The sequence below is a fragment of the Pocillopora verrucosa genome, chromosome 7, assembly GCF_036669915.1.
Source record: "Pocillopora verrucosa isolate sample1 chromosome 7, ASM3666991v2, whole genome shotgun sequence".
NCBI classification, from domain to species: domain Eukaryota; kingdom Metazoa; phylum Cnidaria; class Anthozoa; order Scleractinia; family Pocilloporidae; genus Pocillopora; species Pocillopora verrucosa.
In genome coordinates, this window is record NC_089318.1 from 17,789,508 (window position 1) to 17,804,994 (window position 15,487).

Here is a 15,487-nt window from a genome sequence, read left to right on the forward strand (position 1 = left end):
TCATTCCCTACGCTCCAGACGGTCTCGTTAACGTCGCACGAGCGGCACAGCACAACATGACGAAGCTGCTTCTCTTGTGTATTTTCGTTCTCAGTTTGTCTCTTAAGCAGAGCGCATCTTCCAATTGGTGGAGCCCCTACAAATGGCGTCATTACTGGGAAGATTGGTGGGAAAAACTCGAAGAAGTCGGTCAAAGCGAAGGTATTCCGCTTGGGCAGCAAAAACCAGAACGCGTTCCGAACGCTGACGGGTAGGTAAAATGTTGCAGTTGACAGAAAAAGTTGTTCGGATAGACGAGAACAGCATCATAGAGTATTAGTTTGTACTCTGATGACGACTAACGTCAATGGAAATATTAAGAAATTCGTTCTTCATCAGTTGAAGCGCTGAATCAAAGGTCGCCCTTTTCGTGCTGAGTAATTTCCGTTGTCCAACCTTTAATACATCGTACATAATGGTTTAAAAATCTTCATGCTTTTTGCTCCCTCTCGTTGTCGTTCAGAGAAAATGAGCAAGAGACGACTTTTAGTTTTATCGCTGGAGCTATGAAGAGTAATGCAACATCTTTTTTCGATTTGACTTAGGGGATCTTCGGATGGTGATTGATATTGTTATAATGATGATATCCAAAAGATTTGTGGAATTCGGCAGCGATAAACCATGACAAATTTTTGCGTGGGCGTAATGCGTTTTATTGAAGGTCTTTTAAATTTACCATGCAATAATCAAAGAAAATAAAATCTATAGATAAACATTAATCATGCAGCCTTTTATAAAATGGCCTTTCGTATCATACATAGCATAGCTGCAACTTCAAGATTTGCGGAGCTTATGAAAATGTTAATTGTTTTGTTTGTCAACACCGGAAGAGGTTCTCCTGAAACCATAGGGTATCTGTGTAAGTGTTCACCAACGCATTTCGACAGAACGTCACGTTTTTCACTCTTGTCCTTTTTCATCATGAAACTCTTGACCCTTGGATATCCTTTTGGGTTTGCTCTGAAAATCTACCAGTAGATTTGAGCCATGCTATCTAGAACCATCACGGTCTAAATGATGGCAGATATTTCCACTTCAGTTCGATTCGGCTTGTGACATTCGTCGTAGCTCTGCCCTTCCCCTCTTACCGTGTCTCCCACCTCAAGATCTGTGTACATAGTATCAATATCTCTTGGCTTCTCGAGTGACTCTTTTCTCAGTGCACTGATGCACAAGAACAGCTGTAAAATGAATAGAATAATCCTCGGAAGTACAGTCTTGAAACCCCCAGAGTGCTAAAAAGAGGAGGGGGAAGGAAAACGCCTTCGGTTTTCTCTGGGACGTTATTCCTTTGAATCCAAAGGAAGTGCTCCTCCTTAGGCGTATGACAAGCCCTTTTGCTCCTGTCCGCACTCGCTCGATAAACGCTCAGCAAAAATTATAATAAATGGTTAAGAATATATGAAAATCATATATTTGAACTGCGGATAAAGACGTTAATTATAAAGACGTTATCATTAATTATAATGATAGTCACAAGAGAAAATGAAAACCTCGGAAATAACGTTCTCTGCAGGCCAGTTTTCTCAGTGTTGCAAATAATATTTTTGAAATGTTTTTTCGATTGATGGCTTTCTATGAAATCCAAAAGTTGAGGTAAAAAAAAAAACCTTTATGAGCTATGCGTATTTTTAAAATTGTCCCGCGGCGGCACGTGTCATAAAGTCACCCAGAATGGTGAAACAATTTTTCTTCTCTGAAGTGGACTTTCCGCCTCCTAAAGCTTAATTCCTGTTGAATCCTTCATATAAAAAGTAATCCATTGAGTTAAAAATATTTTACTTTTTGAAGTATTTAACATTCGAAAAAATTTCCAACGTGACAATTACCTAATAAAATTACGTACTTTTCTAACGACTGAAATTATTATGTTGTCTTTCTCTTTTCCATTTTAGGCCAAATGTATGTACAAATAAAATTCCGGTAGGAATATTTCGAAAATGCAGAAAAATACCCGGAAAACGCAGATTGCAGTGCAGGTATTGTAACCCCGTCTATTTTATCTCTTAATGTGTTGGAAGTGTTTAAATTTTGCGTGCTACTATATTTTGAGTCATTTTACACATTTTGTGGCGATTATGCTTAAGATTGATAAGATTGATGCTTTTGGAAGCAACCTAATCATATATTAACCTGTCGAGCCTATTTTTTTTTTTCCCTTTCACCACACAGAACCGAGCAGCATTTTTTGACAGAGTATCGTTGTTGTCCCGGATATGCTAGAGTGAACAAAAGTCCCGGATGTCCAAAAGGTAAGTACAGTTCAGAGGCAGAATCCTGCAAAGTGAACTTCTCGAGAAGAACATTAGGAAGTGAAATACAGTAAAACCATTAAGTAACCAGGACACAACTTGGTACAGTTTTCCATATAATTGATCCAAAGGTTGGTGTGAATTTCCTCGACCAATCAAGAAGTAAAGTAAAACCATTGAGTCTCGCAAGTGACCTGAACATAACTGGCCTTAGATTTCCGTTTGATTGGTCCAAAGGAAGTGAAGCGAAGTGAAGTAAAATTATTGAGTCACACAAATGTGGGACACATATATCTTCAGTTTTTCGTCTGATTAGTCCGAAGGATGTCGCAAGTCTTCTCGACCAATCCAAAAGCGAAGTGGAGCAAAAGCATTGAAATCTTGCCTTACTTTTCGATGCTGAGTTAAAATTTGCTTTACCATGTCAATGCTCTGTATTTTACAGATTCTCAATAGATTCTCTTCACAGATTCTTTTATTTTCTTTCCAGAGCTTTACACGTCAGACAAGAACATAGTTGAGGTGGCTGAATCACTCAGTTTAAGTGAATTTGCCAATTTAATGAAGATATCTGGTCTCGTGTCTGAGCTGCAGGGGTCTGGTGAACGGTATACAGCTTTTGTTCCCTCCAACCAAGCATTCTCTTCACTAAAGCCAGAAACTCTACAAGAGTTGAAAAGTAACAAAGAGATACTTCGTGAAACGCTGCTGTTGCACATAGCTTCTGGTAAGATTGTTACTGAGGTAATGAAAGACAACCAAGAGATAACTGTACTTGACGGCTCACACTTGAGAATCAATGTGGCGGACGAAGGGCAGGTAATCTAAACGTCGTCAAATTTCGTTTGCCCTTTCTTTGATTCGTCCGTCCCTACCTTTTCTTCGTTCACTTGCATCATTCCTTCGCTCCTACGTTCCTTCGTTCCTTCGTTCCCTCGCTCCCTCGCTCCCTCGTTCCCTCGCTCCCTCGCTCCCTCGCTCCCTCGCTCCCTCGCTCCCTCGCTCCCTCGCTCCCTCGCTCCCTCGCTCCCTCGCTCCCTCGCTCCCTCGCTCCCTCGCTCCCTCGCTCCCTCGCTCCCTCGCTCCCTCGCTCCTTCGCTCCTTCGCTCCTTCGCTCCTTCCCTCCTTCCCTCCTTCCCTCCTTCCCTCCTTCCCTCCTTCCCTCCTTCCCTCCTTCCCTCCTTCCCTCCTTCCCTCCTTCCCTCCTTCCCTCCTTCCCTCCTTCCCTCCTTCCCTCCTTCCCTCCTTCCCTCCTTCCCTCCTTCCCTCCTTCCCTCCTTCTCTCCTTCCCTCCTTCGCTCCTTCCCTCCTTCGCTCCTTCGCTCCTTCGCTCCTTCGCTCCTTCGCTCCTTCGCTCCTTCGCTCCTTCGCTCCTTCGCTCCTTCGCTCCTTCGCTCCTTCGCTCCTTCGCTCCTTCGCTCCTTCGTTCCTTCGTTCCCACTTCCTACCTTTTTCTGTCCTTTTTCTGTCCTTTTTCTGTCCGTAAGCAAATAATGGATGTAAATTTAGCTACTCTAAGCAGTCCACACCTACTCTACTCAAAATCAGTAACGTTAATCCAATAATTAACATGCAGCATAACATGATTGATAACCCAAGCGGAAGTAGACGAACAAATAAGGCCTGGGCCATGGTGTGCGCTGGGTACCAGACCCGCTATCTTGCAACGTGTGCTCCAATATCTTTTGCATTAGAGTTTTTAGATCCTTCGCTCTATATTTCCTGCTTCTACCTTGCTACTTTGTTTTATTTCCTTTCCCCTTTTGTATTGCCCTTTGTAATCTCTTCATTACATGCCTTTCTTTAAACCTTTTTTGATAGACAATTATTGTTCAAGGAGGAGAAATCGTTGTGGCAAACGAGGGAGCAAGCAATGGTATCATACACATTATTGACCGAGTTCTGAGTCCAGCATCTGATGACATTGGAGACATTTTGAAAAGTAATCCAAACTTCAGTATATTCTCACAGATGATCGAGAATGCCGCGATGAACTTCACCAACATAACTTTGTTTGCACCGACTGATAAAGCCTTTGAAGTGATGGACCGCGAGAGACTGGAGACTCTTCTTTCCAATGAAGAATGTGTCGGGGTTCGTTGTCCTCTCTTGAATTTTCTCCCCTCAGAAGTGATTAACAGTTACCTCAATACCCTATCCGGCAAAATTGTTTGGAGAAAACGACAGATTTATAAGAAATTTTATTTTAGTCACTCTCTGAAGTTCAAGTGTTAAAGAGGAAAGACTAAACTTACGTTGGTCAAGAATGGAAAGATTGAACACGGATTACGAAGAAAGATTTTGAAAAAGAAAAGCTTAAATTTTCTAGATGTAAACAGAGGTTTGCATTAACTTCTCGTTATTGGAACCGTCCAACAAACAAAAAAATAGACAACATGTGGTGCTGAAACGGCACGAAGTGATCAGTTTTAATCTAAGAGCTTAGTGCTTTTTTTGCAGAAATTCATTAAGTACCACATGCTACCTAAGCCAATCTACTCAGCTGCACTGGACAACAAGCGATACACCACTGCCGAAGGACACTTCTTAGACGTTAGAATAAAGGGGGAGAAGGAGATTCTGGTTAATGACGCTTCTGTGACAGATGTGGACATTAGTGGCAGTAATGGCGTCATACATGCCATTGGCAAAGTTCTCATGCCCGTTTCTGGTGCGATTTTTTTCTTCTTTAGTTTAGTATTCGTCTTCAGCCCTCAATCGATATGTGACGAACTTTTGAATTTACAGCCCTATTGCCTCACAACTTTGCGACCTACGAGGATTTAACTGTCAGAGGTCCGTCTCTTTCTCGTCTAATCAACTGTAGCTAGCGAGAGCGGGTTCCATGAGAGTGAGTGTCTCGATGGAAAACTGGGATTATAGAATAGTCAGGGATTTCGAGCCTCCACTGCTGATTGATTTAACCCGCACCTCCACCCATCGTTCATCCTTCATTCCCCCCTTCCCCGACTGGCCCCAGTTTCAAGCGTTGTTGATTTACTCGATTCAATAATTTTGGCAGATCGAGAGGATTTGCCTGAAAATTGATATTAGGGTCATGGAATCCTTATGGGTTCATTTATTACGGGCACAACTCACAAACACATCTTAAACGATTCAGTCAAAGGTAGCCAATTTCAGACAAATTCTGTCAGCTGATTTTCGTGTATTTTTATTGGTGACTTTTCCAAATGGATAACATATCTCTAACATATCTTTTCTTTCCTCTGGCAGCCATGAACCTCTTGGAGGTAACTAAGGTGCTGAACCTTTCAACACTTGTGGAGTACCTCAATTCCACCGGCTTCTCCGACACTCTGAGGGAAGACAAGGGACCGTTTACATTATTTGCTCCGACTAACAAAGCTTTCGAGGCCTTACCCGAATCAACCAAGCAAGAGTTACGTGACGATCCCGAGAAACTTAAACAGTTGCTTACCTATCACTTGGTTCCCGAGAGAAAGTGGACTTACGAATTTGGTAAGGATAACATGGTGAATACTGTCAGCGAGGGAAAGAAACTGCGCCTGAATTCATTTAGATATGGAAAGGTATGTTTCACTTGAAAGCTACGGAAATTGTTTTACTTCGCAGTTTCTTTTGTTTTAATTTCTTTCTTTTCTCTCCATGAGCCATGCTGTTCAGAACAGGTTTTCTTCGGATGTTGTCTTCTAAAGTTTTCTGTCGGTCTTCTTACTTTCTTCTTACCGAGGCAAGAAATTTCATGCAAAGATTATCAGCTATTGTCAGCTGACAACAGACTTAACTTAACTGTGAAGGGTCGGGCTGTGCCCAACCCAGTGAACATTCATCCAAAATTCGAGCAAAAACTGAACGTCAGCTTGAAAGCAAGAGCCTGGATGATTGTACAAACTAATCGTCCTTCGAACTCATCGGCCCGAATTTCTGAGAGGGATTAAGGGGGGTTACCTTGCGATGAACTAGCATCCCATCCAGGGGGGAGTGGTAATACTCCTAGCTCCTGGTCGATTCATGCTAAGGAATCCGGGATAAGCTCCGGCCGAGAGACTTTCACGTTATTGTTTACAGGAATTCGTTGATCAGCTCAAGGGGAGTTGCTCTCGTACCCTTTTCCCTTTGGTGTAATTCTAGTGACCGTGATTTTACATGAAGGTCTAAGTACGGTAAGAAGTGTGTCTCTCGTGGTTTAGTGAGATAGCTTTTCAGGAACATAGCGTAGCGATTTACAGAGCAAACAATAAGCAAAGACGAAAGTAAAATATTAAAAATAGCAATATAATTTACTTATTTTTTTAAAATTGCCTCTGATGTTTGTAGGTGCATTCTGTAGATGGCGCATGTGTGACTAAAGCTAACATCGAGGCTTGCAACGGTGTTATCCATGTTATTAATAAAGTCCTGTTGCCGCCAAGTAAAACAATTTACGAGCTTATCAACTCCGACTCTCGCTTCGTTACCCTAGCGGAAGCCATAAACACAACCGCGCTCGCACCAGTCCTCCAGAATCCCGCCGCTTCGTTGACTCTCTTTGCACCAACCGATTGGGCTTTTGCTAAACTGGAGCTGAAATCTCCTGGATCAATGGAGACCCTTCTCGCTTTCCCTGAAGAGCTGACAGAAGTTCTTAAACATCACGTGGTGAATGGAACACTGTACACTTGCGGTATTCACTGCAAATTCAGCTACTGGTCGTTCTTTAGCAACCAATTCTCTGTGTTTTCCATGGCTCGTGGGGTGCTCAGGATCCGATATGCCTGGAACGGACGAGTTTACGTAAATAGCATGCGCATCATTGACCTGGATCTACCCGCCACAAACGGCGTTGTTCACGTGATCGATGACGTATTAGAGCTGTATCCACATGAATTCCGCAAATGGAAGCGTGGGGTTCACAGTCACCGAGCGAGTCGCGGCAAAAAACATCGACACCACTGACATTACTGATGACTTCCAGGAATTTCTTCAATTTCACATATAATTTGACACATGAGAGCGTAGAAATTCCGCCTTTGAAGTTTGCAGTTTTGATGACTTTATCGAGTGTTGAGGTTTTTTTTTTTTTAATAAACTACAAGATTTTGTAATTTCGGATTTCTCTTCAACATTTGTTCTGTTGCTTATACTATATTGTTCAGATCTTTGTTTTTTTTAGTACAGTATTTTTATACCTGACCTTTTTTCTTTTTTTTCACATTTTTCAGTAAAATCACTCATAGCCATACCTTATTGTATATTTAGTGTAACATTTCTCTTGTAAATCTTTCTTCAAATATGAAAGTCCGTGCATCGATTGCTCCATTTTTGTAACTCAGTAGCACCACGCAGTACATGAATCAGTTTAAATTTTAGATTTCAAGATGGCGCTTTGCATCAGAAAACCAAATTAGGCGGTCGTCACGAATGTGTCCAACAGGAAGCCGCTGATCCAGTGGCTTCACCGTTGCCCCAAAGTTGTAGGTCTTCTCAACTTGTACCGCAGGCTCATAAGGGCACTGCCCAGTTCTCAGAGATGCGGGAATCTCGAGCTGAGTTAGGTTAGCGGTGAAGTAACCATTCACGGCCATAAATTTCTGAGAGATAAAAAAAAAAGGAGATAAAAATATAGCGTCTTAAATGTTCTGTTTCTTCTTTCAGGACAAAACTTCGAGAGTAACAATTTCTTTGTTTCAAGCGGAGTAAGTCAAAATAGGAGATTTTTGTTAACAGCAAGAAAGAACAATTTGCCAAGAGCGATTCAATCCGAGTAGTAAACAAGACAGAGGTAAAGGATTTTTACTATTCAAGGACACGCTATCATCTCCCTTCCCTCCCCTCCCTCTCCTCACCATTTCGACCGCTTGACGGTGAAGCTTTCAATTAAAAAACAGAATACCGGAAATATATTTAAAAAGATTATACTAATTAAGTTTACCTTCTCCGCGTCGTACAACATTACCAAGCCGGAGTAAACTGGCCAGTTAGGCGTACGAACAAACTCACTTTTATTTACAGCGTCCGTACTGAACTGAATGAAGCCCCACCTGTGGATCAAACAAAACAAGTACAAATGAAGGGAAAAAGGTAAAAAAAAAAAACTAGGGCTGTTTGAAATTTAGAACGAAAAAAACTCTGAAAAGGAGTCTGCATGAATGCCATCTAAGCAGCTGAACACCCACCAACTTTTCGAAAGCGCAAGCATGCGTCTACTGCAGCAGTCAAGCGCTCTACGATAGAGTGTCATAACACCAAAATCAAAGTAATAACATTGGCCAAACAGAAGAAAGCAAAATATCCTGAAGTGCCGATAAGAAATCAATGTAAAAACAACCGTCTAAAGCGCGGGAAAACGCGGGCGACCAAGTCGCGACTGGCGTTAATTTTGTATCTGATTGGTTAAGAGAGAAGCGCGACGGTTTCCAGGACAAATTACAGAGCAAAGTAAAGCAAAACCGGTGCAATCCTGGGTTATTCTCGATACAAAATTGCTATATCCTGCAATTAAATCGCACGAAATATTGCCATTGCCCTATATACATGGCTCATGAAGCCTGAGAACTATTCTTGAGGCTTGAACTTCACTCAGCTGTACCTCGAGCAACTCTCTTGTATTTCAGCCCTTTGCAAATTTCCTTGAGTGTCCATAATGTAATGTAATTAGGAACAAAAGAGTTATAGGTACTTAAATGCAAATCAGAATAGCAGGTTATGGAAAGTGAAGAGGGAGCGACAAAAGTGATAAGGGATTGCTTTGCTTTTGCTGTTGCTTTCCTTCGCTCGGTGATTGGTGCAGAAAACTCGCACCCCTTCTCGACCAATCCGATTTAAGACTATGCCCGATCGCGACTTAGCCATGTACGTTTTCCCGCGCTTCGGGCAGCTCGCTTGAATTTACTTTGAGTTTCAATGGCTTCCGTGATATTTTTTTATGTTCTGATTGGCGATTACTCTGGCTTTGGTTGTACGTCCAAATTAACCAGAATAGGATCAAACTACTATCCGCGACGGGTTGAGGAAACAGGGCGATCTTCTCGTCAAAGGGGAAAAAAAACAGCCTGTGATATTGAGCTAAACGTCTCGAAAATTAGAGAAAACCCATCCTGTAAAGACTTTTGTTTGTGTGTTTGTTTTTCTATCTTTTTATGACACTTTCTTTTTTTAAGTATGAGTGAACCAACCTCTCAGGAAGGTGCATGTTAATAGCATCTTGTGATGACCACACCCAGTTATCTTCAGGGACATTTGGAATCTGCGCAAAGACAAAAGTAAATTGCAAATCAAACGCCATCACATTTTTCGATTGTTCTTGATAAGGTGTATCCATTGTTAATCATAATTCTGAAGTGATATGACCGACCAAACTTTTTTTTTAATGTAAAGTCAATATCAATAATTGATCACGGGACTTTGGCAAACATACCGTTGGTCTTAGTTTGGGGTATCACAACATTATAAAGTGAAGGAGAACACCAACCTTTTCATAATGTCCTCTGACATCCCTAACATGCCATTCAACCCTGTAAGACAAATCACAAGGTGTCAATTGCCAGTTATTATAAATATCTTGCCTGAAAACACAGGAGAATACCCCCACACAATACCTGCTAAAGTTAATCCTCCACTGATCTTTATTCCTTGGTGGAGCTGAAGCGGTAGGACTGTGATCCACCAGGTCATTGAAGGGAAGAGCTAGCTCAACAGACCAGAATTTATCTTAAATGCAAGACATGAAAATACAAAAAGATCAGATGTAATCAGTTCAGTAGTTATGATAGCATGAAATAAGACATTTTTAAATGATTGTGTAAAGCAATGCAAGATTGCATAGGCTTAGACAACCCTTTGAACCCTATGCTTGACTTGACTTGACTAATGCAGCTCTTGATTGTTAATAATAACCATTACAATAGTAGTCTCTATTTACCCTGATTAAACCAATCATTTCTCCTTGTCACCTTTGGAAATGCACAAAGAACAGTATGAAAAATAGGCATGCTGATTTGTATAGGTAATCACATGAGGCCAAGTACTATTAAGGATTAATTGCACGAGAGTTTTCAAAATTTTCCAAAATTGCCCGAGTCGCGAAGCGACGAGGGCAATTTGGAAAATTTTGAAAACTCAAGTGCAATTAATCCTTAATAGTACGAGGTCTCATGGGATTACTTGTTTATCAATAAAGGGCAAAATTTATACGAAGGAAAATCACACGCGCAGTCTATTTTTATCTGGGAAGCAACGGATTAGCAATGCAACGGATTAGCCAATCATTAACAGGTAATCATGCCCTCTCTTGATTACTAAAAATGCCCTCAATTGAGAAAAAAATGCCCTCTCTCTCAACCAATCAGCGCTCAGTAATTTTGCCCTTTATTGATAATAGGATGTAAAAGGTTAAATAAGGCTCTGTGATTGGTCTAAAAACTTGCATGACCCTCACAACCAATCAATGCAAATCTGAAACCAATATCGCCATTTGGTCAGTAGCAGCTCTGTAAAAAGAAGACTGCTAGAAATAGATTACAGTAGATTACAATTAATAATTGCATCTCTGATACACATCATAACATTTCTTAACCCATTGACATCCGATGCGCCCTCATGCGCCCAGAAATAAAACCCCTCTGAAATTCCAATGCGCCCTCATGCGCCCTGTCAGAAATGGCTTGTTTTGATTGGCTGTAGCTTAGAAACAAAACTCCCCTGGGTATTGAAAAGCAGTGAAACGTGACATGCAAAAAATAAGCTTTCGTTTGAGACCAAACTCACTATTCCACGTTAACCGTGCGATTTTTGATAAATTTTTCAAAAATATGTCGTGGTCTTAGACATGGCTTCTGGAAGAATTGATGAAAGTTAATTTTCATCCGATGAAGAGCAAGAAGTCTTCGCTGGTTTTATCATCGAAGAAATTGAAAAAAGCGACAAGCTCGTCAAGCACAGCATGAACAAAACTTGCTTCGCAATGTGGATGACGAGATGGAAGACTTTTTCGACCTACGGTCGCAAGAAAGGGGAAGCGATTCCGATGTTGAGCTATACACTAGTGAGGAGGAAGAAGGAAGCGACGAAAGTAGTGATGAAGAATCTGCCGCAGAAGAAAGCCGACCAAATGCTCTTCAATGGTCTAGCTAATTGCGACAAATTAATGTTGAGGAATTCTCCATTCGTCGTGGCCCGACCAGAGATCTCGGAGAAAATGCAACTGCCAAAGATTTCTTCAATGTATTTATCGACGATGCTTACATTGACGAAATCGTCCGATACACCGTTGCGTACGCTCGTTCGAAAGGGGATCGATCGTTCACATCTACTCAAGCGGAAATTTCAGCGTATCTCGGGCTAAACATTCTCATTGGAATCCATGAACTTCCTCAGCTGGCAATGTACTGGGATTCTGACGAGTTTGTTGGAGTTGATTGCTTAAAAAAAACGATCCCAGAGCACCGCTTCATGACTCTGGGGAAATATTTACATCTTGCTGACCCGACCGCAGAAGACCAAAACGATCTCCTCTGCAAAGTTTGCCCCCTTGTAACTCGCTTGGAGCAAAAGTTTGCCTAAGCGAAGAACATATATGCATTGTTCAAAGTGAAACTTTTCATTTAGGCGTAAAAATTGGTTTGTTCTTGCTCATGACTCGCAAAAAGTAATTTTATAGCTGCGTCTTGTGACGTGTCGCGATGTCGCTATGGCGGGCAAATTCAAAATTGACCCGCGTTAGAAAGTTTAGGATTCCTTTTGTTGAGGAGAAATTTGCGATCTGTCTTTTGGTGTTGTATTTGAGGGAAAGCTTTTTACATGATTCTGATGGAATAAGAGTGCAAAAGAGAGTCATCATACTGATAAATACTTTCAAAGCTGAAGGCAACCTTGCTAATGACTCGCTGTACATCATGAAGTTGAATCCGTTCTCTAGCTTTAGAATTTTTTTTTGAGAGAGCCTGATGCTCAAGTTGAAAATAGAATTTGACAGGGGGAAAGTATATTATTTAATATGCAACTTCGTGCAGTTTCCCTTCAGTAGAGTGAAATGAAGACATTAAAATCTTAAATTATTTTGGCAGTGGTCTGTGTGTTCACTGTAGCAGCCATTTTCTCTGGAATTTCAGGGGGTGGTCTGAGCTCTAAGGTGTGGGGCTCAATGGGTTAAATCACCTTTAACTGAAGGATCATCCACAGGTCCTGACACATAAATTGCACTTTTCATACTTGGCATTTCCCAGCTGTTGTTTGGTGTACCACCATTGAGATAAGGCTGCAAATAAATTTATAAATTAACTTAAGACTGTTACATGTCTGTTTTTTAATAAATCAAGTACGTAATTCTGTTTTCAGTCACATAACATTTCAGTCTACAGGAAGCAAACCCTTTATCTCTCAAAAGGAACGAATGCACAATACATCCATACATGTACAATGTCAATACATTATTTTGCAAACAAGCAACAAGAATGTAAAGATTTGTGATCCAAAGATATGATCTTGATATACATACTGGAACTGAACCATTGGTTTCCTTTCTACCTGTATTTAACACTTATTGTAACGATGATCCTAGCTAAAATACCTTGTTTAACTCAAGATCCCAAGTTGTGTTTATGGCATTTATTTCAAATTCTTTGTACCTAACAGAAAACCACAAAATTAATGCTGGTTGACAAGAAAACCTTAAAACATTTTATTAAAAGTGATTTTAAAATTCTTAACCCTGCAATATCATTCCTGTGTCGTACATTAAGGTCATGAGAATAAAGGAAATGATAACCAGGGCAGGAACCTTCTAATTGGCAAACAAATTCTCCTTATCAGCACCTTAGGAAATGTATAAAGAACAGTGTGAAGAATATGCATACTGATCTTAGGGTGTGAAGGGTTGAAAGGAGGACTGAAAAATTAGAGTTATCCTTTCAAACTTACCAATGAGTGTCTCCATCAGGGTCCATGAAAACCTGAAAAATAATTTTAAGAGAACATTAGGGCTTGATGTAAATAATAACATGTTTCCTTTCAATGTTTCTTTATTGTCTGGTTAAAAGTGCAAAGCATACATCATATATGTAAGTAAATTAATAATAAAAACTTTGGAATTCATAAGCTAAATCTCACCTCAAAGTCATTATCAAGATACACTACAAATCAATAAAAGATAAACACTTCATCAATTGCATTGCTGACCATACTAGTATTGGATATAACAACAGTTAATAGCCAAACCTAACAATCTGTTTAACCCTTTAACTCCCAGATCTGATTCCCCTCTAGCTGCTACACATTTCCATGTGAATAAGTTACAATAATTTGATGTCAGATTGAGACAACAACTTCGACCTGATAAGTATGAATATACTCATGACCTGTTTGTTAGATAATGTTTGGACACTATATAGGAAGAAGTTACTTGTTAATTGCTTCTAGGAGTTAAGGGTTAAAGAGAAAAAAAACACTATAATTGCAACTATTGATTGAATAGTATACTACCTATCAAGTAAGGAACCAAAGTATTCTCCATTTTCAATGTAAGTGACTTGACACACATATTCATGACATAAAGTACACAGTAGCTTTCTCAAAAATCCACTTGCAATTTCTTTTGATTCTTTTCAAAATTAAAACTTTTTTCCAAAACACGAGTTGCCAAACTCAAGGTACAGCTTATCTGCAAATCATGTATACCTGTAGGGTGTTAAGGTACGATATTAAAAATTTTACCCAGATTTATCTTTGTCTGATATTTACCAACAGAATCATGTTTTGTTTGATTTGCCCAAACATCAGTCTCCTGAAGAAAGGCTCCAATGTACAAATACTTGTCATCCCACCTCATTTTGGCATGTGTTCTAAAGCGAGGTTTTTTCCAATCTGCTCCCTGAATATCTGTTATATCAATATAAGAAAAACAGAGTATTCAGTCCCAACATACATGTTTACAGTGTGTTTTCTACCATTCCTCATTTCAAGTTTACTGCATTAATCTCAAGTTCCTCCCTACATCTCTGGCTTAAGTTAATTCCCTATTCTGGGAGTTAAATGGTGTTTATGCATCAAACAATTCAAAGCTTCAATATCCAACCCCTCTTCCAGTAGCAATCCAAAGGTATTTGGCTGTTTCCGTGCCCAGGGGGTGGGGAATTTAAACCAGCAGTACAAAGTATTTCCAGCACAGTACACATGTTAAGGAGGTGTTTAAAGGTAAAGAATTTGCTTTTGCCAGTAGATGGCTTAGAAGAAAAGGTCTACAAGGTCTAGATTTTAGAGCTTGAATAGTCAAATCAATTGCTGGTCAATAAGTAGAAAGTCAAGGTCACTGATCTTGCCTTTGACAAACGAGTTGACCATCAAATCTGGCACTTGGGTAAAGGGCATTTAAACATAATTTTGGCCAAACCAACCTTCAAAAGTTCAAAGGCTCAGGAGGAGGGATGTTGAAGCTTCGAATTGATCAACACATTTCCCTCAATTACTAAACTCGAGCAGAAACTTAAAACCTAAAGCAGTTTTATGCCTGTCACATGACTGAATTTATAATTATACGCGTGAAAGATCTACTGATTTCTCAACAAGACTTCAATGCGACATTTCTTAACCAGGCTAAAACTATGTACGCGTTATACAGTCATTGTGTTCACCCGCCAATTCTGCCTTGTTTTTCTGGACTGCAGTGTACCAAACGATTTAACGTGGAAAGATCCGATCATGCAAAGAATGAAATATTTGTCACAAGGTCCAGCATTATCCACAGCCTGCAATCAATTTTATGTCAAACCGAAGGAAACATCAACCAAAAAGAAACATATATTTTCCAATCACCAATGAAATCCTCCGTCCACGAGACAAGTGCCCACGCCTTGTCGTCAAGTTTTCCATCAATATCAATGGTTTCTTGCTCTCCAAGGTGATAGACCACATAACTTCGCGGAAACGGAAGAACACATTCCGATGGATAAGAGAGAATGCTGCCGAACTGACATAACTCCAACACAGACAATAGAAAAAAATGACAGTAAAATAATTCCATCACTCTATTTCCTGCTCATCGATTTTCTTGGTCTGAAAATATTCAGCTGGGCATTAATGAGAAAAATAATCTCCCAACAGCAATGAAGGACTCCGTTCCGTAACTGAGAGCCTGCAATTTTTGCTCAGTGGAAATAGCTTTGGTCAAAAATAATGTTGTGTAATAGAAAACAAAGTATTTCGGATAATTAGCTACCAGTGCCTTTGAAAGAGAGAAAAAG

The 15,487-nt window shown here is 40.2% G+C and overlaps 2 protein-coding genes and 1 pseudogene across 2 annotated transcripts; 2 read left to right on the forward strand and 1 right to left on the reverse strand.

Moving 5' to 3' along the window:
- On the forward strand, nt 1–7,208 carry LOC131784784 (transforming growth factor-beta-induced protein ig-h3-like). The gene is made up of 8 exons (XM_059101611.2): nt 1–250; nt 1,935–2,018; nt 2,212–2,291; nt 2,782–3,110; nt 4,113–4,385; nt 4,752–4,962; nt 5,526–5,842; nt 6,591–7,208. The coding sequence occupies exons 1-8, from the start codon at nt 57–59 to the stop codon at nt 7,206–7,208; spliced, it is 2,106 nt and encodes a 701-aa protein (XP_058957594.2). The 5' UTR covers nt 1–56.
- LOC131784785 (uncharacterized) lies at nt 6,528–15,371 on the reverse strand. Its single transcript, XM_059101612.2, has 11 exons — nt 15,060–15,371; nt 13,989–14,126; nt 13,359–13,381; nt 13,170–13,201; nt 12,820–12,877; nt 12,408–12,507; nt 9,851–9,962; nt 9,724–9,766; nt 9,428–9,498; nt 8,185–8,293; nt 6,528–7,843 (listed from the first exon to the last, which is right to left on the reverse strand). The coding sequence occupies exons 1-11, from the start codon at nt 15,265–15,267 to the stop codon at nt 7,619–7,621; spliced, it is 1,119 nt and encodes a 372-aa protein (XP_058957595.2). The 5' UTR covers nt 15,268–15,371; the 3' UTR covers nt 6,528–7,618.
- On the forward strand, nt 10,630–12,389 carry LOC131788571 (piggyBac transposable element-derived protein 5-like; annotated as a pseudogene).
- Nucleotides 15,372–15,487: the final 116 nt, after the last annotated feature.